This window comes from Herpailurus yagouaroundi, unplaced genomic scaffold (assembly GCF_014898765.1).
Source record: "Herpailurus yagouaroundi ecotype Mexico unplaced genomic scaffold, PumYag 203, whole genome shotgun sequence".
NCBI lineage: Eukaryota > Metazoa > Chordata > Mammalia > Carnivora > Felidae > Herpailurus > Herpailurus yagouaroundi.
In genome coordinates this window covers 29259079-29282275 of record NW_024412434.1, presented here as the reverse complement: position 1 = coordinate 29282275, position 23197 = coordinate 29259079, and the positions used below count along the sequence as shown (strand labels likewise).

General features: G+C 46.4%; 1 protein-coding gene across 6 annotated transcripts in view; it reads left to right on the top strand.

The window, feature by feature from the left end:
* The window catches only part of FBH1 (F-box DNA helicase 1), a 50009-nt gene that overhangs the window by 5338 nt on the left and 21474 nt on the right, over positions 1-23197 (top strand). For 2 of the 6 annotated variants that reach the window (XM_040451516.1, XM_040451514.1), the window contains exons 1-13: positions 97-397; positions 6923-7078; positions 9247-9848; positions 12187-12317; positions 12423-12558; positions 13833-14023; positions 16399-16491; positions 16827-16921; positions 18651-18819; positions 19536-19758; positions 20493-20580; positions 20665-20751; positions 21452-21588. In XM_040451516.1, coding sequence (XP_040307450.1) covers positions 340-397; positions 6923-7078; positions 9247-9848; positions 12187-12317; positions 12423-12558; positions 13833-14023; positions 16399-16491; positions 16827-16921; positions 18651-18819; positions 19536-19758; positions 20493-20580; positions 20665-20751; positions 21452-21588 — 2166 coding nt within the window. In that variant the 5' untranslated portion in view covers positions 97-339. Of the gene's footprint in view, positions 1-96; positions 398-6922; positions 7079-9246; positions 9849-12186; positions 12318-12422; positions 12559-13832; positions 14024-16398; positions 16492-16826; positions 16922-18650; positions 18820-19535; positions 19759-20492; positions 20581-20664; positions 20752-21451; positions 21589-23197 lie in introns of those variants that run through there. The other 4 variants (XM_040451517.1, XM_040451520.1, XM_040451519.1 and 1 more) reach the window with 2 other exon arrangements.

Below are 23197 nucleotides of genomic sequence, written 5' to 3'. Positions count from 1 at the left end.
AAGGGGTAGACAGAATCCCAAGCAGGCTCTGTGCCAGGAGCACAGAGCCTGACGCGGGGCTCGGACTCACAAACAGCGAGATCACAACCTGAGCCAAGATCAAGAGTCGGATGCTTAACCTACGGAGCCAGCCAGGAGCCCCGGCACCCATCCCATTTATTCACATGCCATTGGCTTCAGCTCAGTCAGGGTGACATCCCAGCCGTGGTCGAGACAGAGGAGTGTTAGACGAGCTGTGTACTGAGGAAGAAGAGAAACCACTGTCTTTGCCACAAAACCAAAAGCACCTCGCTTTCTGTGACTTGTCGTGCAGCAGAGATCCTGGAGTGAAGCCGACAGATGAAAACAGGATTGAGGAACCACAGCCACGTGTTTCTCATTCATCGAGTATCGGAAGGTCTGTTACTTGCAAGGAGTTGTCCTCAGAACTTTGAGGGATAAGGTGATACAGTGGGTTCTCAGCCCTAGAGGGGCTGCTAGTCTAGGAGAGGTTGAGAATAACTAGTTCCAGGGAGGCTGGCGAGGGTCCAGCCTCTGTCAGCGGGCCTGGCACAGGACAGAATGGCATCTGTGCAGAGATTGGATGATGGGTGAAGGTCATAATTCCTCCCGGTAATCACCACTTTGAAGTCAGACAGCAGAGAGTGGGAACCTGAGGTGCTCGCGGTCTGAGCTGTGGGTACTCGAAAGGGGGGGGCCATGAGAGTGGGGGTTGGGGACACATGTCAGGCTGTACGAAAGCCATGACAGAAAAGGCAGTGTAGGAACAGGCAGAGTTCTGGGTGACAAAACGGCTTTCGTACGTTCTCAGTCTTTCCCTGTCCTGGCATGAGGGAGGTGATACATGTCTGTTAGTCACTGTGCCAGGGTCCCAAGAGGGGCGCAGACGCCTGCTGTGGTGCGCAGGGGACCCCTATGGCACGGGCCTAACCTTGCGAGCTTGTCACAGAGCGCTCTCCACCTGTGCTCCTTAGAGACTCTCCAGCAGCTTCAGACAATAAGGGGAGCATCGCGCGCTTGCCGGTCAGAGGAGGGAGGCATGCGGCGAGGTTCGGGTGATTCAGGAGGAGGAGGCAGCGTTTGAGCTTCTGTTTCGAAAAGTTATATTTGAACCGCTGGCTTGTTAATAAGAATGGAGAGGTGGTTAGAATTTTGCTCTGGTATTTTTTTTTTTACCCTCTCACAAGAACCCTCCTGCTGTTACAGTGGACCCTGGGCCTTTCAGGAGACGCCCTGGTGTGGTGGACTCTCATCCTCACATGTCAGCCTCGATGGGACGTCATGAAGTGTTTTCCTGTACGTTGTCTCATTTGGGCCTCAGCATTCAGGTGCACCATCCTGTGCATTCAGCGTGGCAGGCTATCGTATTGCCGTTTTTAAGGATAAGAGAGTCAAGGCTTTCGGTGGTTAGTGCCCCTCCCAGGCGGAGGCGGTCTTCCGATTCCGGATCTGAGAAGGTGTCACACAGCCCTTTAGTTCAAGGATTGGACTCCAGGGTAGCCGGACACAGGGCTGCTGGCTCTCGGTGCAGTGGGTCACGGCGCGTCATGTCTCCGAGATCTGAGGGCCAGAGAAAATAACAGGCTAGTTTTTCTGACTTCTCGCTGAAGTCCGACAAGTAATTTGTGATGTGTCAGTCCAGTCAGAGTGTCAGCTCTGGCTCCCAGGTAGGCAGTCACGGGCTCAGGGACGCCATTTCAGATGGGCGATGTCCAGAAGCCAGATCTCTTGGCCTAGGCGCCCTGTTCCTACCGCCGCTCTTAACTGTAGCTTCCTCCATGATGGCTTCACGCCAGAATACACGGGAATATACCAGAACCCTCCGGAAGCAGGGCACTGTGTTCCCCTCATACCTGTTAATGTCTTTCCTCTGCTCTTGTGCCTTTGTAAGGTTTCTGCATACATTTTATTCTCTCCACAAACATTTAAGATTCTGACGTGTTTCTACAAAATAAATACCTACCTTGTCCGTATTGCCCGCCTTTCCACAAACAGTTCCTTTTGGGTATTCCTGATGTTCTCTTGTCTGTCTGGGGCAGTGCCTTTAGGAGCCCCCCCCGCGTGGTCTGCCCTTGCTGAGTTCCACATGCAGGCAGTTCTGTGGCCAATTCCTTGTGATCTTGGAGCTTGGGGTCCTGTGCCCCCCAACCTAACTGCTTCCCTGCTCTCTCCTCCTCCTTCACCCTCTGGCTGTTGAACAGGTGCTGTGTGCAGAGGGTACAGTAGCGGGAAAGACTTAGTTCCTTACCTGCTTGGAGCACGCTTCTTGTCGGTTTGACTCCTGGGCATGTGTTTAAGGCATTACTACCTGGTTGATGGTCATTATCAGTGCCTCTGTGTTCTCATTATGGCATCGTTGTTATAGTTAGTCAGCTGGGGAAGGCTGGGGTGAAGCCATTCTCAGGTACTTTTACAGAAAAAGTTCCAGGGTGAGTGGCGTCTGTATTAGTACCTCGTCTATACACACCTGCTGTCAGCTACTGTCTGGTTTAACAGTTTCCAGGGGCGCTTGGGTTTCTCAGTTGGTTAAGTGTCTGACTTCGGCTTAGGTCATGATCTCGAGGTTCACGAGTTTGAGCCCCGCGTCGGGCTCTGTGCTGACAGCTCCGAGCCTGGAGCCTGCTTTGGGTTCTGTGTCTCCCTCTCTCTCGGCCCCTCCCCCACTCATGCTCTGTCTCTCTTTCTCAAAAATAAGTAAACATTGAAAAAAAGTTTTTAAAAAGTTTCTGAAAGCTGAATTTAGGGGTATATTGTAGACTTGGGTGGGCATCTAAGCCCTTGATTGGCCCCGGTGTTCGAACTGGTTCTGTGTCTCTTGCCTTTTGGAAGTCTTCCTTTACCTGACTCCTACCGGTTAGCTGAGCACGTCTGAGCTGGCCCCAAGGCCCTGAGTCGTATGGATACCAGTGGTTTGATGTCCCTTTTATTCTTTTGTGACTTTACCTGTGACAGCTTTCCCCCTCTCTCCAGGCCACTTTGGCAGTAGACCTTCACCTTCTTTAAATAAGATACTCTCTATTAGTAACTTTTTGCACCTATCTCCTGTTCTAATTCTAGACATTCTATTTGCCGGCTCTGAAACAATTGGGGATATTTGAATTGCTAAAAAAGCAAACTCAGTCATACATTTGGAGTGGGCAGTGTTAGTGGGCTTATTGGTTGGAATTGTGCAGCTGAACCTGGTGTACACGGAGCACCCGAATTGGGGGCCAGGATTTGTCAGTATTCTGGAAAGCGCACTGTAGCTTTACCTTCTTTCACCTTTACTGTTTTTTACTGTTTACCTTCTTTTCCTTCTTTACCTTCCTTTGCCAGTCAGACCACAGGTCCCCATTCAGGCAAAAATGATTAGGTTGTTGACTTTTGTTATATGAAGGGTTTGGAGCAGAGGTGGTAAAGTCATGCTTACATACAAAAAGAGAATAATCAGACTCTAAGTTTATTTTTTTCAATGTAGAAAATTTCAAGTACATTTTATTTTTTTAATACAGACACAGCTCACATTCATTTTTTGCCTCTAAGCGTGAATGAGGCTATTTTTTTTAATGTTTTTATTTATTTGCTTATTCATTTTAATGTTTGTTTATTTTTGAAAGAGAGCGAGAGTGGGGGAGGGGTAGTGAGAGAGGGAGACACAGAATCGGAAGCAGGCTCCAGGCTCTGAGCTGTCAGCATAGAGCCCGATGCGGGGCTCGAACTCATGAACTGTGAGGTCATGACCTGAGCCGAAGTCAGATGCTCAACTGACTGAGTAACCCAGGCGCCCCATTTTTATTTATTTTTGAGAGACAGAGTGAGTGGGGGAGGGGGCAGAGAGAAAGAGGGAGACGCAGAATCCGAAGCAGGCTCCAGGCTCTGAGCTGTCAGCACAGAGCCCAACATGGGGCTTGAACTCACGAACCACGAGATCATGATCTGAGTCAAAGTCGAACACTTAACCGACTGAGCCACCCAGGTGCCCCAAGATTAAAAAAAAATTTTAATTTTAAGTTTACATCCAAGTTAAGTAGCATATAGTGCAACAGTGATCTCAGGAGTAGATTCCTTAATGCCTCTTACTCATTTAGCCCATCCCCTCCCCGACAACCCCTCCAGCAACCCTCTGTTCTCTGTATTTAAGAGTCTCTTATGTTTTGTTCCCTTCCCTGTTTTTGTATTGTTTTTGCTTCCCTTCCCTTATGTTTATCTATTTTGTACCTTAAGTTCCTCATAGGAGTGAAGTCCTATATCTGTCTTCTCTGACTTATCTTGCTTAGCATAATACCCTCTAGTTCCATCCACATAGTTGCAAATGGCAAGATTTCATTTTTTAAAAATTTTTTTTAACGTTTATTTATTTTTGAGACAGAGAGAGACAGAGCGTGAACGGGGGAGGGTCAGAGAGAGGGAGACACAGAATCGGAAACAGGCTCCAGGCTCTGAGCTGTCAGCACAGAGCCCGACGCGGGGCTCGAACTCACGGACCGCGAGATCATGACCCGAGCCGAAGTTGGCCGCCCAACCAACTGAGCCACCCAGGTGCCCCTAGATTTCATTCTTTTTGATTGCCGAGTAATACTCCGTTGTATATATATATACCACATCTTCTTTATCCATTCATCTATCGATGGACATTTGGGCTCTTTCCATAATTTGACTATTGTTGATAGTGCTGCTATAAACGTTGGGGTGCATGTGCCCCTTCTAAACAGCACACCCGTATCCCTTGGATAAATACCTAGTAGTGCAGTTGCTGGGTCATAGGGTAGTTCTATTTTTAATTTTTTGAGGAACCTCCATACTGTTTTCCAGAGTGGCTGCACCAACTTGCGTTCCCACCAGCAGTGCAAAAGAGATCCTCTTTCTCTGCATCTTCGCCAACATCTGTTGTTGCCTGAGTTGTTAATTTTAGCCATTCTGACTGGAGTAAGGTGGGATCGCATTGTGGTTTTGATTTGTATTTCCCTGATGATGAGTGACGTTGAACATTTTTTCATGTGTCTGTTGGCCATCTGGATGTCTTCTTCGGAAAAGTGTCTACTCCGGTCTTTTGCCCATTTCTTCTTTTTTTGGGAGTTTGGTTGGATAAGGTCTTTGTAGATTTTTGGATACCAACCCTTTATCTGATATGCCATTTGCAAATATCTTCTCCCATTCCATCAAGTTGCCTTTTAGTTTTGTTGATTGTATCCTTCGCGATGCAGAACCTTTTTATTTTGGTGAGGTCCTGATAGTTCATTTTTGCTTTTGTTTCCCTTGCCTCTGGAGACCTGTTGAGTAAGGAGTTGCTGCCGCCAAGGTCAGAGAGGTTTTTGCCTGCCTTTTCCTCTAGGATTTTGATGGCTTCCTGTCTGAGGTATTTTATCCATTTTGAGTTTATTTTTGTGTATGGTGTAAGAAAGTGGTCCAGCTTCATTTTTCTGCTTGTCGCTGTCCAGTTTTCCCAGCACCATTTGCTGAAGAGACTGTCTTTATTCCATTGGATACTCTTTCCTGCTTTGTCAAAGATTAGTTGGCCATACGTTTGTGGGTCCATTTCTGGGCTCTGTATTCTGTTGAAAACAGACCTATGTGTCTGTTTTGTGCCAGTACCATACTGTCTTGATGATTACAGCTTGAAGTCCGGGATTGTGATGTCTCCAGCTTTGGTTTTCTTTTTCAGGATTGCTTTGGCTATTCAGAGTCTTTTCTGGTTCCATACAAATGTTAGGATTGTGAAGCTCTGTGAAGAATGCCAGTGTCATTTTGATAGGGATTGCCCAAGATTTTTTTTTTTTTTTAAACTTCTGTTAAGCCTTCAAAGAATGAACTGAAATTTGGAAGGATCATTTCTGAAGAAGTTAAGGGCCAAGGGGGATTAATGATAAAAAAACAAACAAATTGTGCTATAGTTATACTCCTCAGTGACTTGGTTTTAGACATTTTCATGCTTAAATGTTGAGTGAGCTTCTGGCATTTGACACTACGATTTACATGAGTATTTTTAGGACCTGTGAAAACCGCTTTTATTCTTTCTTGACCATCTTCTGGAAAGGACAACTTTAATTCTGTCCTATCTATTCCTGTCTTTTCTCTCCCCTTTTTCTTTCTTTTTAAATGTAACTAATCAAAATGCTGAACAGTAGTCTAACTATTCTATTTAATGCCATAAGGAGGTAGTTAGATCTTCTATGTGTTAACAGATACAGAAGCATGAAGTCTCAGTTAAACATGAAAATAATATCCTGATAGGAAACGATTAATGTAAAGCTACTAATGTCAATACCCCTGAGACAGAATTCTAGGCACAGTTGGTGCTGTGATGCGTTGCTAAGGGAGGGTATGAAATTTCCTCCTCTGCAGATCCTCCAGAGTGTATCTGATTCTCTTCTACTTGGGGGCTTTGCTCCTGTCTTCTACATCAATGCCAATACTGACATGCTCTGGGGGCGGAGAGGCATACATCGTGGTCCCCTCAAGGAATTTACAGTGACTGTTTCATTAGTCACTGTGTTCTGCTTCTGGGACTCAGAGAAGCTAGTATGCACAGGGGATGACAAATGAGTTTATTTTTGCAAAGGTGTAGCCAACTCTGAAATATTTATGGTTATTATGGGAACATCAATGGCCTGGCTGAAGTCAAGGAAAAGATGCCAGATCTTAATTTATCCATTAGTGGTAAATTCCTTTTGAATAAACAGTTCATGAGCAGGGCTTTCACAAGGTATAATAAATAAAAAGAATCATTTATTTTCGGGTTCTTCCTTAAATTCTAAGGAAGAAATGCTAAGAAAACTGTAAAATGACTGAAAGTTGATGGGAATTTAGGGACGAAGGAGAGGGCTGGCTGGGGTGGTCCACAGTGACTGTGGTTCTGGAAGTTAAGTATAATTTGCTGGCTAGCTTGTAGAGTTGGTGATAACTAACGAGTGTCCCATTTTTTCTGCCTGTTGGTACAAAACAGTGAGACGGTTTAAACGGAAGCATCTTACAGCCATCGACTGCCAACATTTGGCTCGGAGTCACTTGGCTGTGACCCAGCCCTTCGGTCAAAGATGGACCAACAGAGACCCGAACCACGGTCTCTATCCTAGACCCAGAACAAAAAGAGGGACTAGGGGTATGTCTTCCCAAAATACCTCCCATTTCAGAATCTGTAGCGTGTGTGGCCTTTGAGTATCTCCTGGTGTTTGTAAATATCCCTGCTGTTATTTTGTAGTCTTGTTGCAATAGTTTGACCACGTTTTTCGTTATTTGTGAATTTCCGTGAAAATTCCATCCACTATGTATGGTTGGTAAAAGCCCCAGGAAAACGTGGCTGAATGAATTCCGTTAGTTTGCTTAATCACAACGTGGCAGAAGACGTGCATCAGCGTCAAACCACTGCAATTTTCTGACTTTCAGTAGTCCGTCAGTAAGTCCACTGGGGCCATTAGTATTCTCCAGAAGGTCCCCTCATCTAGTGCTTTCATGGTAGGCTGTACCCTTTGTCGCCTTGTACCCGGGCTGCTGCAGTAACCTATCTCCATGCCGTTAGGTTTTATTCCAAATCAACTGGAAAATACATCATCAAGTTAATATTCTTGAGTACCATTTTCTGTCATGCCACTGCAGCGAAATGTTCCCCTCTTACCATCCTGGACGCAGGCTCAGACTTGGCCATCACCCAATACTTATTAATTACATGCAAGTTCTACTTCTGGTAGTTTGGTTTTCTTATTACCCTTCTCTATGCCAAACGAAACCCTACTTTTGTTACTAATACCTGTTAGTGTAATCCTGATTGCATTATTTCCCTTTGATGTATTTAACTTCAGAATCCAACTCAGATCTTACCTAGTCATCTTTAAATATTGTCTGATATGTTTATCACTTTTGGAACTGCCGTAACCAACTAATGAGGCAGTTTAAACCCAGTGGTGATCTTTTGTTTGTTTGTGTATATTCAGCTTCTCTGTGTTGTGAGTTCTTTGCTGACAAAGACTTCATTATCATGTCTATGTTTCCGTGCAGAGTTTTAGCACTCAGCATGTGGCAGTCTCTCCAGATACTGGTGTGATTGAATCCCACAATTGGAAAATACCGGCATTTAACCCAGACCTATCGACTTTAAACTCTGGGTTTCTATCAGATTGCCCCAGAATCAGTTATACTTTTTTTTCACCTAACGTAGAAAATATTAAATTCTATAAATTCTGTTAAGGCTAAATCTAGTTTTGTTCCACTCTCTTATTTTCCAAAGTAAGAATTCTGGCTACAGCCATTTCAGGAAGGAGCCATGTATTTTGTTGTATATATTACTGAGGGTTTAAAATACATCGGTGATGTGTGAAATCACCATTTGGACTCCCTTAAGTGCCTAAAAATCTGGGAGGTCAGGGACTGTATATTCCATGTTTCACTTTTTTTTTTAATGTTTATTTATTTTTTGAGAGAGAGAGAGAGAGAGAGAGAGAGAGAGAGAGAGAAAGACAGCGTGAGTTGGGGAGGGGCAGAGAGAGTCAGAGACACAGAATCCCAAGCAGACTCCAGGCTCTGAGTTGCCAGCACAGAGCCTGACATGGGGCTCGAACTCACAAACCATGAGCTCATGACCCAAGCCGAAGTCAGATACCCAACCGACTGAGCCACCCATGCGCCCCTTTCTTTCCTTTTTTTTTTTTTATCTTCATGTGTCACTTTCTATTTGTCTCAGAATCACAGGTGCTGCATACATACTTATCGAATAAATGTGTGGACTAGGTTAGATACCACTCTGATAATATGAAAAGGATATTGACTCCTTTCTTTTTATTTTAGGATAAATTAATATGTTCGCTTCACAGGAAGAAAAAAACATAAAGGGATTTTAACTGAGTCAAAGGAGTAGGTTTTCCTGACTAATAATAACGTGAAGCCTTTTCTACTCATGCAAACTTAGATTTTCTGTTGTAAGAGCGAGCCAGAAGTGAGGTTTTGTTAGTGGGTGTGTCCACGTGAGCAGCTGTTGACTTTTTGTCTGTCCATTCAGGTGTTCAGTTTGTACATACTGCGAGGTGGAATGTGGTCCTCAGACCAGCCGGAGACTGGCCTTTGTCTCTTTCCGTGTACGTGTCTGACTATATGATAGAGCCACATGGAAATATTTTTTCAATTAAGCCATGTATGTAATCACTCGACCTAAATCTATCCTCCTCTCTTCTCTGTGTTAATACACGTTAATTAAAAATTAGCCGGTCTCGTTTGGGTCCACAGTGGGTCGGCGGTCACTGTCCATTTCTTGTTCATCCTGTTTGGGTTTCCATACAGGTCAAGGATGTCAAAGGTACGGCACTGAATTCCTCCTAGCTGGCCAGCAGCGGCGCACCAATGACATGGCCAAAAGCAATTCTGTGGGCCAGGACACCTCTAAGGACTCGGAGGGGGAAATGATCTTTGCCGCGGAGAGCAACTGTGCCCTGCCTCGAGAAGGTGATGGAGAAGCCAGACTGGGCTCGTCAGGGTCCGCGCCGCCTGCAAGGAAGCGGTCCCGGTCCTTTGAGGACGAGAGGAATCCAGCAACAGGGACCAGTCAGTGGGACGGGGCTTCTAAGAAAACGCCACGGCATCGTTCGCTCCTGTCATGCCCAAGACCCCGGGAAGCCAGGCAGGAAGCAGAGGACTTTGTGTCCCGGCCCTCTGCGGAGTCCGGAGAACCCAGCCAGGAAGTGGAAGACGTCGGTCCTGACCCCATTCCTGACTCTTACTATGGGCTCCTGGGGACCTTGCCTTGCCAGGAACCCCAGAGCCACATGGGCAGCCTGCCCAGTGAGGTCCTGAGGCACATCTTTGCTTTCCTCCCTGTGGAAGATCTCTACTGGAACGTGAGCTTAGTGTGCCACTTCTGGAGGGAGATCATCAGCGATCCGCTGGTACGTACAGCACGCGTGGCTCTCTGAGGTCTTCTCTGAAAGCACGCGGATTAGTTCCACCTAATGCGTACCTCGGATCTTCGTGCCGCCTCAGAAATGGTGGTTTCTGTTTGCCTGTGGAATAACATCCAGATTCCCTGGGGGCTTTTAAGGCTTTCCTTGTTTGTCCTATGTGTTCACAGCCTCCTTGCTCGGTTCTCAACATAGGCCTGTGTTCTCTTCCCAAGTAGCTTTCTGCATCGTGAGCATCGACTGCATATTCCTTACCCTTTGCTGGGTGGTCCAGCCGCTTCCCCACCCCCACCCCGTGGAAAGGGCCCCTCCTGTCTCTGTTCGCGTCTTACGCCTTCGAGGTCTTACGTCTTCGAGGTCTTATGTCTTCGAGGCTTCACTCCTTGAAAAGTGAAATGGAAATCTCGTACTTTCTCTTCCTTGTGTTTCTGTAGCAGTCTCTCCCTCTGAGGCTTATCGCATCTGTGTTATGTTTTAGAGAACCTTCCTCTTCCTTTTGCATTGTTGGCTCATGGATGGGAGGCTCTGGTCCTGTTTGTTTTTGCATTCTGCACCGTGCCCATGATATTTTACATACGGTAGGTGATTCATAAATGAGTCTTGCGTGGAATCACCCCGGTGTCCCTTTTGAGGCTGATACAGTGGCAGCCCGTGCTCTCAGAAGAGACTTCCTGCTGCTCACTTCGTCCTGCCCTTCTGCTTGGGCTTTAGGTACCCTACTTCCGTCCCAGGTGCAGGTTGAAGGGCAAACCTGAGGGTTGGGAGTATGTTTTGCTTGGCTTATACGTCCCTTAGACTAGCCAGTGCAGATAAACCACAGAAATGAAGATGAACTCTGCCTTCAAATGTAGCGAAGTTTGGAAATTTAGGCATTTAGTGAGAGATGCACGTATCCAGACTTAGTACGTTTTCCTTCTAAGCATGCAAGATCTGGGTGGAAATTTCATGTCGCCCTTGCTTCATTCTTTGCTTGAGGTCTTGTCTCCTTTCTGAGAACTGTCTTTCTGCCCCCCCCCCCACTTTTTTTTGGTCTTTCCGCCTTTAGATGGGAACTCAATGTCCTAGTATTTCTACCCACTAAATTGAGATGTCTCTAGCGCGAACTGAAGAGTCACAGATGGGGATAAGCGAGGGCTTTGTCCATTCTGCTCGGGAAGATTTGGGGAAAGATATCCTGGCTTACGCTCACCTCATGAAATGTTAGACTGATGCTGTTTTTATCGTTGCTAACAATGACATGATGTGTTTATTTCCGGTTTTCTGTAACAGCTTTCGTTTTTGTGGCTCACACTGTCTTTCTCTGGCTTTCGTATAAGGTGATGGCGGCCCGATAGAATACGTTTGGAAGTCCTCCCTCCTCTTTAGTTTTTTTGGAGTGTTTGAGAAGAAAGGATACTAATTCTTCTAAAAGAATTAATGCTCAGGAGAATTCTCCAGCAAAGCCATCTGGTCCTGGGCTTTTATTTGTTGGGGGTCTTTGATGACTGACTCAGTCACTTATTATTAGTCTGTGGAGATTTTCTGTGTCTTCATGAGTCAGCCTTGCTAGGTTGTTATTTCTTCTTGATTGTCCAATTCATCGATGTGCAATTGTTCGTGCCGTTTGATGTCTGTGATGTCACTTGTAATGTCCCCTCCCTCATTTCTGATTCAGTTATTGGAATCTCTCTCTCTTTTTTTAAAGGCATTTATTTTATTTCTTAATGTTTATATATTTTTGAGAGAGAGAAAGAGCTCAAGCAGGGGAGGGGCAGAGAGAGAGGGAGACACAGAATCCGAAGTAGGCTCCAAGCTCGGAGATTGTTCTGTTCCTTTTTCAGAGTGGGGTATTGAAATCTCTATGACTATTATGTTGCTGTCTATGTTTCCTATATTTAGGAGCTCTGATATTTGGCACATATATATTTATGATTGTTTTATCTTCCTGGTGAATTGGCCCTTTTATCTTAATGTAATCTCCTTCTTTCTCTCAGAGTAGTGTTTGACGTAGACTCTATTTTTGTCTGATACTAGTACAGCCATGGTTCGCATATTATTTGGTCTTCTTTAAAACTCAGAGGTACTAGTGTCCTGATAAGGGAAATTGAAGCATTAGCTTTCCCTGGATTCTATTATCAAGTTGGTGTTGGAACTGAAACCAGGGCCCAGTTCTCCTAGTTTCCAACCAAAACGTGCATAATGTTTCGACCCTACCTGCCCAGCTTTTGAATTGTGAGCTCTAAGTGCTTTTCAAGTGTCAGAAGGTTGTTTATATGTGTGTGGCTTCATCTGCTGTCTTGTAGCCATTGCCTGCGTGTTATTTTGGATTTTTTTTTAAACTATTCAGTTCATCCCTTGGAAGAAGCTGTATTACCGATACCTGATGAATGAAGAACAAGCCGTGAGCAAAGTGGATGGCATCCTGTTGAACTCCGGTATAGAGAAGGAGTCGGACTTGTGTGTGCTCAACCTCATCCGGTGAGTTGCTTTTATTCTGGGAAGAAGGCCGTCTCTGAAGTCCTTTCCCATGAGTTAGCGCTGAGGGTCACCTTTCTCACCGACTCTGCTGTGAATGTCGTACAGCTATACAGCCACCACTAAGTGCTCCCCAAGCGTGGATCCTGGACGGGCGTTGTGGAGTCTGAGGGATCACCTCCTCCTCCCTGAGGCAGAGGCCTGCGTGCGTCAGCACCTCCCCGATCTCTACGCGGCTGCTGCGGTAAGTGAAGTGGCTGTGGGGAGTTGCTGGCGAATGGAGCACCTTTTCTCGCTGGAAGAAGTGTATTGGTGATTGGGTTTGGCTGAAGATCATTCTAGATTTATTTCCAAAATCTTTCTTTGATCTCTGCTTTGAAGCCTCAGTCTTTTCATTGGTCCCATTATGGAAATAACAGACCACGTTGTTATAGATTCGTCATTTTGGAATGATGAAGGAATTTTAAGAACGTTTATCTGATTTCCCATCCTGGTGAAGAGTCTTCAACAGAAAGTGGTCATCTGGCCTCTGAAAGCTGTGGCTAATAAGGATTTCTTTACAAGGTAGCCCATTCATTGCCAACAACTGGGTTATTTGAAAGGACCAGAGAAATTAAGGTTCTGACTACAGACACTCATGAGTCAGTGGGAAGCTAGAAATAGTCTTCAGTTTCCTGACTCAGTCCTATGGCTCCTTATCTAGATCAGGAATTCTTAAATTTTCTGTTGGAAGCTACGTGCAACCTCAGCCTGTATTCTGCAACCAGCAGATGGGTGGAGATCCAGCCGTGTGCATTTCTGGCTTTGCTGAAGTGGTTGCTGGTGATGGTGGAGTGAGATTTCTTTCTCGGGCTGGCTGGAGTGAAGAGATGTGTGGCGAGATAAGAATGAGAAAGATGCACGTCTAGGGTTGATCGTTTCCGTGTTGGTGAACATTTTCTTAGATCCTTACGGCATGCTGTGCCCATCATGATTCATTGTCAATCATTTATTTAATATTTAACTTAAAGTTTAATAATTATTAAAGAATAACACGAAGTAAGTAGTAGTAATGTTTTAGTGCCAGAGAGTTGTCAGTCTTGATTTTCTCCCCTAAAGATTGCCGTCTCCTTGTGTGTCTCTGCTCCGTGGTGCCTCCCAAGTGGGTACCCATGTCATGTGTGCTTGCTTGGACCCTGTTGAGTCTCTGTGGACCCGAGAGCTTGCACTGGCTGGGCCAGGAATGGTGGGGAGGTGAGAGCGTCCTCTCTATGCAAGTATGCAAGGTCCTACGTTAGGTCCTTTAGTAATGTTTCCTAACTAGAGAAAACTAAGAACTCAGATCCAAAAGTGGTGAGAAGAAAGGAGTCTAGGGTGAAAGAAAAGGTTCCCATGGTTTCCCAAATGCCGTGTGGGAAGTCTGCACTCAGTTCGGGCCGTTCGAGATGGCAGCCAAACCCCAGGCTCGGCTTTCCTCACTGGTTGTGTGCCGTGGTTTTAGTAATTGTGTTCTGGGTCTTTTCTCCCCTCCCCTCGCAGGGTGTCAACGTGTGGGCTCTGGTGGCGGCCATCGTGCTCCTCTCTAGCAGTGTGAATGACATCCAGCAGCTGCTCTTCTGCCTCAGGCGGCCCAGCTCCACCGTGACCATGCCAGACATCACGGAGACCCTGTACTGTATCGCCGTGCTTCTCTATGCCATGAGGGAGAAGGGGATCAACATCAGCAACCGGTAAACGACGGGAGGCGGAGCTGAGGCCGGGGCGCGGGGAGAGGTCCCGTGCTTGCTGCGGGTTCCAGCCCAAGAGCACACCTTCGCGCTCCCGCTTCTGTAGCCGTGAAAGGAGGGGAGTGTGGGAGTCCCGCGTGGCGAGGCAGGGAAGGGTGCTCTGCGATGGGAAGCGCTGCTCGAGTGGGACGTGGCACTGAGGCAAGTGGACGTTCAGGGCTCCAGAAGCCTCAGGTGAAAGTTCCCTCACTAAAAGAATTCTTCGTTCATGAGTGGCCAGATTTTCCTAGGAAAGCATTAGGATTTGGTTCCTCCGTTTGTCTATTGGGGCAGGACGTAAGAATCGTGGCCGAGTCTTGCCTGCCTGATCACCTCTAGCGCGTGGGTTGTTGATCCCGAGCGACCGTCCTGCTTTTGCTTGCCGGCAGGTGCACACAGACCAGGTTGGAGAGATTCAGCAAACTTTAAGCACCTGCTGCATGTCAGCTAGTTTTTCAGGCGTCCGGGATGCCACTGGGAATGAGTCAGCCAATATCATTGCCTCTGTGGACTGTGTGTTCTAGGGAGGGGAGCCAGATACCGTAAGTAGATGCATTCAACAGGGACATTTTAGTGAACGGGAAGCGGTACAAAGAAAAAGACCTGGGGGGCGGGCAAAGGAGGCGGGGAACACTGCGTTACGTGGGGTGAGGAAAAGCTTCTCTGAGGAAGTAACATTTGAATGGAAACCTGAATGCCAAGGTAGGGCTGGGCCATTTGAATTAAGATTTGAGGGGAGAATGTTTTAGCAGAAGGAGTAGATCATTTCAGGGCCCAAAGACGGGAACGAAGTTAGTGTCTACAAGGAACAGACGCAGTCTAGTGTGGAGGACTGTAATAAGGACACCAGTACATGGTTATGTGAGGCCGACAGTGGCCAGATGAGGGAAGCTGATGTGGGCCATAGTGAGAAGTCAGGATGAAATCCAGGCTGTGAAGGGCAGCGGTCAGAGGGCCCTGATCACCGATCCAGAGACAGGCGGTGTGATGATGCACCTGTCCTGGGAAAGCGGAAGGTGCAGAGAGGATTTCCTTCCTCTGGAGTCCATGGGCATGGCTGGTGGTGCCCTGTGAGCTGTGGCCCCGTCGGATGGAGCATTCATTCTCCAGAAATGTCGCAGTATACGCTGTGTTTCTGAGTTAAGTTTCATCATTGAACATAATTTACATTGTATCCCACACCATGGGACAAGGAGTGTAATAATTTTTTTTTTTTTTATTTAACGTTTATTCATTTTTGAGAGAGACAGAGTGTGAATGGGGGAAGGGCAGAGAAAGAGGGAGATGCAGAATCCGAAGCAGGATCCAGGCTCTGAACTGCCAGCACAGAGCCCGGCACAGGGCTCAAACTCACGAACCGTGAGATCATGACCTGAGCTGAAGTCAGACGCCTAACTGAATGAGCCACCCAGGCGCCTCAAGGAGTTTAATGTTTAATTTGGGTGAGACAAATACACAAATGGTGAATAATGTTCTCAAGTGCAAATTCGAACCTGCTAATTACCTCCATGCTCACAAGGACAGAGATAAGGGATGGAGGGTGTGATGTGTTGAATTTTGTTGTGTTTCTGTATTTCGTCCTGCTTTACCTGGGAGATAATAATACTGGAGACTGACGTGTCATGTTATTAAAGGGGTTTGTTGCTTGGAGATCACTTCTCACTCTGGGCGCAGGGAGCGGTGCACTAAATGTGGGCAGCTGGTGATGGAGGGAGTGAAGTCTGGGGTCGGTGTGAACATAGACTTAGGAGTCGCCTCTAGCAGGTGCCCTGTGTCATCTTTGGCCCCTCGTGGTGACTTGGAGGCCGTTTTGTTTTCAGTCGTTGGTAATCATATCTTGTTATCTGTGTAGCACCCTTCCTTTGGGCCCTTAAAAGATAGAATGTTCTTCATGCTTCTCCACCAGTGATCACCTTACAAGAAGCAGAGAGCAGAGCAAAGGAGTCTCAGAAAGATAAGATGATGTTAAATTGATTCTGAACAAGAATCTCACTGCTGGGAGTAGAATTTACATTTGTTTTCAGCTGGTTCTTACTGCTTTTGTGTTGTCTCTTAGGGTCATAGCTAGTGACTTGTTCCCCAAAGAACATGTCCTGTTCTCTCTCCTTTGCCATTACACACTGGAGCCAGGCATCTTTCCCGAGCTGTGCTTTCCGAGTGTTTTGGTCAGTTCTAGGTATATTTAAAGTGTTTTATTTTTAGTTTTTATTTTTATTTCCATAAAATGGTGGTAGGTATTTCTTTTGAGAAATGGTAAGGAATCTAAATACATCTGTGGAAAACAAGATACAGATTGTGACTTAATTTGAAAATCTCTATATCTGCTTTTTCCCTATTAGGATTCACTACAACATTTTCTATTGCCTGTATCTTCAGGAGAATTCCTGTACTCAGGCCGCAGAAGTTAAAGAGGAACCATCGGTTTGGCCAGGGTATGTGTATAGGGATGTGTGTGTGTGTGTGTTGTCTTCTAGTCTCTATTCTTTCTTAAGGAGGAGAGGTGTTTTGTCTTAACAGCTTCCTTGAGGTATAATTTACATTACATAAAACTCACCCGTTTTAATTGTACAATTCAGTGACTTTCAGTAAATTTACTGAGTGTGCAACCAACATCATAAGCTAGCTTTGGAGCATTTTTATCACCCCAAGGGGAAGGCCTTTTGTTTGGTTAATTTTGTTTCTCCGATTTGCCTGTTTGCTTTGTGACGGTCCGTCACCTGGTCTTTTAAATTCCTTTCTATTTTTCTAATTTCTGTAATGATTATAGCAAGAAAACAACCATCCAGCTCACACAGGAACAACAGCTGATTCTGAACCACAAGATGGAACCCCTCCAGGTGGTAAAGATTATGGCATTTGCAGGTAAGGGAGCTTGCCAGTCGTGGACTACAGTCAGGTTCATGCCTCTTATCCCCACGCCCCCTTCCCTGGTACCTGCCGGAATTTCTTCCCTCGTTCTCTTATCCAACTCCCACAATTAAACACTTTTAGAAGCAGCTGTTAGGGAATGCTTGCCTTTTTTTTTTTTTTTAAATCCAGGGAGCATCCACACTGGAGTTCTAGGTTGGACAAATAGTTCATAGGAATTAGTTTGTGGGATAGATACCACCAGGATTGACCCAGCTCGTCATTTGTCATTGTATATGCTCGGTCACTGATGGCTCATGGAGTGGCAGGTCCTGTGTCAGTAGCTCCCTGATTTCTGTAGGGCAAAGTCTAAGAGCTTCCCTGACTATTTGATTCTAACCTACATTCCTAAATACGCTGTCTGTCATTTTCTTGCCTCAGTCAATTAATTGTACTTACAGTCTCCTAAAGTACTTGGTTATTCTTTTGTCTGAACCTTTGCCCATATTGTTTTCTCTACCTGAGATTCCTTCCTGCTGCTTTTCTGCCTAAATATCCTACTATAAACAACAGCAACCATTCATCAAATGCCTGGCACTGTGCTGAATCCTAACAATGTTCCATAAGGCTGGTTAGTTATCTGTGTTTTATAGATAAGGATTTGAAGCTCAGAAAAATTAAAATGACTTGCCCCAGGTTAAATAAATAAGTGGAGGAGGTAGAATTCAAAGCTGGATCTGTTTCTTCCTCAGAACATGCTTTTTTCCCCTCCCCTTCGCTCCCCCCCCACCCCCTTCTTTGCTGTGTTTGACTCTGTCATTTTCATTTCTTCCTGATGGAGCCTTCTTTAGCCATTTGAGTCCTACGTGATCTCTGAACTCTTACAGCAACTGATCATGTGTATTAACTATTTGGTACCTGATTATATAAGAAGTATAGCCAACACAGACATTTTATAAATACTTCCATACTGTGTCATTAATCTTCACAGTAGCCCTGTTAGGTAGGGAAAGAATTACTCTTTTTTTCTTATATAGGTGAGATTTTTTTGTTTCCAAATTCATATTCTTTTTTGGTCTACTGAGTTGTCATACTTTCATTTTGTTCTAATTGTTTCAACTGTGTTAGTATTGTATTCCCAACAAGATTATAATACAGGAACCTTGCTTTATGTTTTTTTTTTTTTTTTTAACATACTCCCAGTGTTTAGCATACAGCTGATCATGTAGTAGGTGCTCATAGGTACTTGTGAAGTGAATGGTAACTGAGTAACTGAGTGAACGGTGGAGAGGCAGGGCACACCAGAGAGCTCAGAATGGGCCAGAAGCATCCTTGAATCTCTCTTGCGTGCTCTTGCTATTGACGCATTACTGATGCCTACGCCAGCAATAGCTACTCTTACTGAACTTCTCGGCTGGGATTATCTTTGATGGTTATCTTTATCCTGCCAGACCCTACATAGTCAGTGTTGCCCACACATGGCTGAGGAGCAGAGTGATGGTCAGTGAGGTCAGGTGCTCGGCTAGAACCTGCCAGAGCCATGATCCCAGCCCAGGTCAGTCTGGCTTAGAATCCACTCCTCTTTGCACTGCACCATTTTTAGTTTTTACCAGTATTGAGAAACTTGTCACTGTCTGGTGTCAGGCAAGAGGCAAGGTAAGCATGGATAAGACTTGATTAGGACATCCTTTGGAACAGTTATTCCTGGTCAGAGGGTCACCTCCTTTCCTCTTGGCTTCCCCAGGCACCGGGAAGACCTCTACCCTGGTCAAGTATGCTGAGAAGTGGTCTGAGAGCAGGTTTCTGTATGTGACATTCAACAAGAGCATCGCAAAGCAGGCCGAGCTAGTCTTCCCCAGCAATGTCATCTGCAAAACCTTTCATTCCATGGCCTATGGACACGTCGGGCGGAAGTGAGCATGGCATCGCCACCATCATTGTTGTGTCTAATTCCTGTTTTTCCCATTGTGATCATCATGGTTACATATGAACTTGTATACAACAGCACTAAGAAAATTTAATGCTTTTCTCTCCATTCAAAGGCAGGAAATACAAAGATATTTAGTGATTTCTACTTTTACCCTGTAAAAATATATTGTTTGCAAATACTAGTGTCTTACTGAGGTGAGCATCCTCCTTCTTCTGGAGCTGAGGCACAGAAAGTCAAAATGACTTGTCTGAAGTGCAGACTTTCACCATCCTGACTGACATGTTTCCCTTGGCTGAGGGAGGGGGGACATCTCAGCTGAAGTGCACTCCGCCCAGGCCTCCTGGGGGCCTCTGAACTAGCATACCATCAGACGTGAAGGCTTCAGGGAGCTTCGAGTGTCCCCCCAGACCTCTTGGAGTCTGGTCCACACCGTGGAGTAATAGTGTCTGCCTTGAGCCACTCCCTCTTTCTGGTTATTATGTGAGAATTTTTGAAAGCCTGGTGAAGCCATTTCAAATCCTACATGGACCTTGTTAAACTTCTCTAACTTTTTTTTTTTCTTTTACCCCTCATGTATATGTGACACTCCAGGTGGCCAGGTGGTGTCACTGTAGAGAAGGGGGTTGGAGTAGTGGAGAGACACTAAATCCCATGTTACCAGTAAAGTCAAATACTGTTTATCTGGGGTATGCATTCCAGGTACCAATTAAAGAAGAAATTGAATCTCTTCAAGTTGACCCCTTTCATGGTCAATTCTGTCCTTGCTGAAGGGAAAGGCGGATTCATAAGGGCCAAGCTCGTGTGTAAGACTTTAGAAAACTTCTTTGCCTCGGCTGACGAAGAGCTGACGATTGATCACGTGCCTATCTGGTGTAAGAACAGCCAAGGACAGAGAGTCATGGTTGAACAGAGTGAAAAGCTGGTGAGTATCTAACTGTTTTTCATATTACGGGTCTAGGACAAATGAGCAGAGCTGACATGATCCAGTGTTCTGCTTATCTTCCGTTTCTTTGAACCTGCTGGCAGGGAGTCCAGGTGGAGGGTCAGACTGCAGGCCTGCCTCGATAGCCATGAGGTGTGCGGTGTCTTCTGTGAAGCGCACTCACAGACTTATCTTCACACTGGTCCTCTTTATTTGACAGATGAGGTTTATACCCACCTGGACACAGGGACACGGGAGCCCGGACCAGGTCTTTGTCACGGTTCTGCTGTGGTGGCAGATCCCTCTGCTGTAGTGGCATCCTCCCAGGGTTTATAAGAGCTTGTAGTGAGTGGGTCTGCTGAATGTAGAATCTACAGATCGGGAATCACTTTTCTCATTTTTATTGTCTTTTTAATTATTAGCCATTCTTTGTATGGTTTAGTGGTCAGTCATAAATCTAGAGAGTTAGTCCAGCTTTTTCTGGTTCATCAGATCTTGTGCTCTTTGAGCGATGTTCTGTCACTGGGCTTGGCATGGCCCCAGCTTGTTACTCATCTCTGCACTTGACATTGTCCAAAGACTATCGTGGAGCCAGAGGGAGGTTAGGTGACTGCTGCTCACCGTGCTGTGATGGTGCCTTTGCTCTGACCTCTGTATATGGGAATGAAAGTGATTCCAGGAGGTGTCTTTTCGAGGGTCTTAAACTGTGACTTGCCCTATCACTTGCTTTCCAGAACGGTGTCCTTGAAGCAAGCCGACTCTGGGACAACATGCGGAAGCTGGGGGAATGCAAAGAAGAGGCGTACCAAATGACTCACGATGGTATGCCAGTTCCCAGATCTCCACATCTGTTAAATGTGACTGTTCCACTTACGGGTTCTGACTCCTGCTACTCCCTTCTTTTAGGCTATTTGAAACTCTGGCAGCTGAGCAAGCCTCTGCTTGCCTCTTTTGACGCCATCTTTGTGGATGAGGCCCAGGACTGTACCCCAGGTGATAAACTATTCAGGACATCAGTAGTCTCAAACACATAGAAACAACATCACGATTATGTAAGAGGACATGTGAAATAAGTTGATTATTCTCATTTGTCATAAAGAGGAGGAGCAAATGATAATTTAGTCATGCGGAAATCCCTCATTATTTGACTTTGGGTTCCAGCACTTGTCCTTCCCCCCACTGAGAGCAAATTTATTTTCCTGTAAATGTTTTGCTTTGGTTATTCTTAAAACGTTGACTAAGCCTAGGTCATCAGGCGATCGGGTCCTAGACTCCTGCTGAGTGGGCACAGCCAGTCAGCTCAGCGTGGAAAGTGTGCGTTGTGTGGTTTTCAAGTGGCTGATAGAAAACAGTGTGACTTTGTAGGTCCTTTCTGAGCTTTGGGTTATAATCATAGAGAAGGCAGTTTGTCTCATTTTTTTTATTTGCCAATGTGGTTTCTAAGACTCCATCACTTATCCGGGACTAAAAATAATCTGCATTCCTAGGATTAGAAACGGTTTCTCTTGTCCATGATACAGTTGTTTCTTTGCATTGCCTGCGGATCCCGCAGGGAAAGACAACTCTGTTGTCCAGAGTGCCCTGGCTTAGTTTCATAATGCATTTTCATCTTTTTCTGTGGTAAATATGGTTTCTTTTTGCTCTGTGAGTTGGCATCCTTCAGCTCTCTTACCGTGCCTCTTATTGGTTGCAGCTATCATGAACATAGTTCTGTCTCAGCCATGTGGGAAAATCTTTGTAGGGGACCCACATCAACAGATCTATACCTTCCGCGGTGCGGTCAATGCTCTGTTTACAGTCCCTCACACGCACGTCTTCTATCTCACACAGGTAAGCGCTCTCTCTGCTTCCGAGTCCCCGGAACCATATAAGCGAGCATGACGCTTCCCCAGCCTCGTTTTCCGCTGGTTACCGTGCGCCAGGCACCGCGCAGGGTTTCCCGTCGGGCGCAGGGTGTGTAGCAAATCCTCGCTTCTCCGCCGTGGTGCCGTGTGCTGTTCAGGGGGCCTGCGGAGTCCAAACTGTTTGCACAAGTTACACGCCTCTGTCTCCGTGTTCTCACTCGCACTGCCGGCGCCTTCCCGTGAATCGAGGGGGTGGCACCAAATGGTGCTGGCAGTCTTCGTATTCTTCCCTGTGACGCACTCGGAGTAAAAGCAAACGAGCGGTTCACTCGAGAGTGCCCTGGTGACGCAGCAGACGTGACTGGCTGCCGGCCCTTGGGTACGTCCCCGGTATTCTGCGTGACGAAGCGCAGAGGGCGGGGAAGGTGCGTCTGCACACCCGAGCGTGCCTGCCGGCCGCGTCTGACGCGCCGCGCCGCCCCGACGCACGGCCCTGTCGTCACGCCCGAGCCTGCCTGCCGCCGCGTCTGACGCACGGCGCCGCCCTGACGCACGGGCGCGGTTGTGAGCGGGTTGTGAGCTCAGCGGCGCGCTGTCGTGTGTAGCGCCGCTGGGACTCGAGAGAGCGGCTGACAGACTTGGGTGTTTGGCGTTTTCTCAAAAATGAACGGAGGGGGCTGTGACTTCAAGGAAAACAGCTGACAAACGTTTGTTGCCAAAGAGAAAACCCCTGCTTTCAAGTGAAAGGAAAATTTTGGAAAACGCCTGTCTGCCACCGCCAGCCTGACAACTGGTGGCGTCCTTGGTTGTCTGAAAAAGCTGGAATGATCCTCCCTTTTCCAGTACCTGTCTAGATTTCTTCTGGAAAGAAGATTTTTATCTTCTCCTCCCACTTAGTTATTCAGTCGTTTACATCAATATGGACTCACGGGTATTTTATTGTTAGATTTTGGGGCACGGCTCACGCCGAATGGTTCTGCAGCAGCCAAGTATAATTTGTTCAAAGTCTCGTGTTTTCCTTCGACAGCATTCTGGACGTTCACCGAAGCACATAGTAGTGTGTTTAAGTCATAAATGCCTGGAAGAGGGCAATACGTACATAAATACAGGAGTTTGGAGACAAGTGGTGTCTTTCTAGCTGCAGTGATCAAGGAAGTGTTGGGTATGGGGCCAGGTTTTGAAGGGTGGGGAATTGTTCTGCCGTGTGCGGAGGCAGGGAGGTGCAGGGAATGCTCGAGAAGGGAAGCTACTACTGATGGCCGGCCGCGTGGGGCCGTGGTTTTAAATTAATGTTAGGGAGTCTCCGAGGCAAGGGGAGAAGCCCCCCCGCCCTGCCTCCATCTTTTGTGTAGTTTACACGTTTTCATTAGATTTGATTTGGAAGGAAGGGTAGATTTGCTTAAAAGTTTTCCCCTGGTCTTGGGGAATAAAAGGAATCAAGGCTGTGAGGGATGTTGAAAGTGCATGCATCACCTTTTCCTTCACGTGCTGCTCTTCCGTGTCTGTGGCCAGGGTGTGGCCCAATGAAAGTGTGCGGGGCAAGAGCCATGTGTCAAGAGGCATAGAGACTCACTTGGCAGCAGGAGGGAGAGACC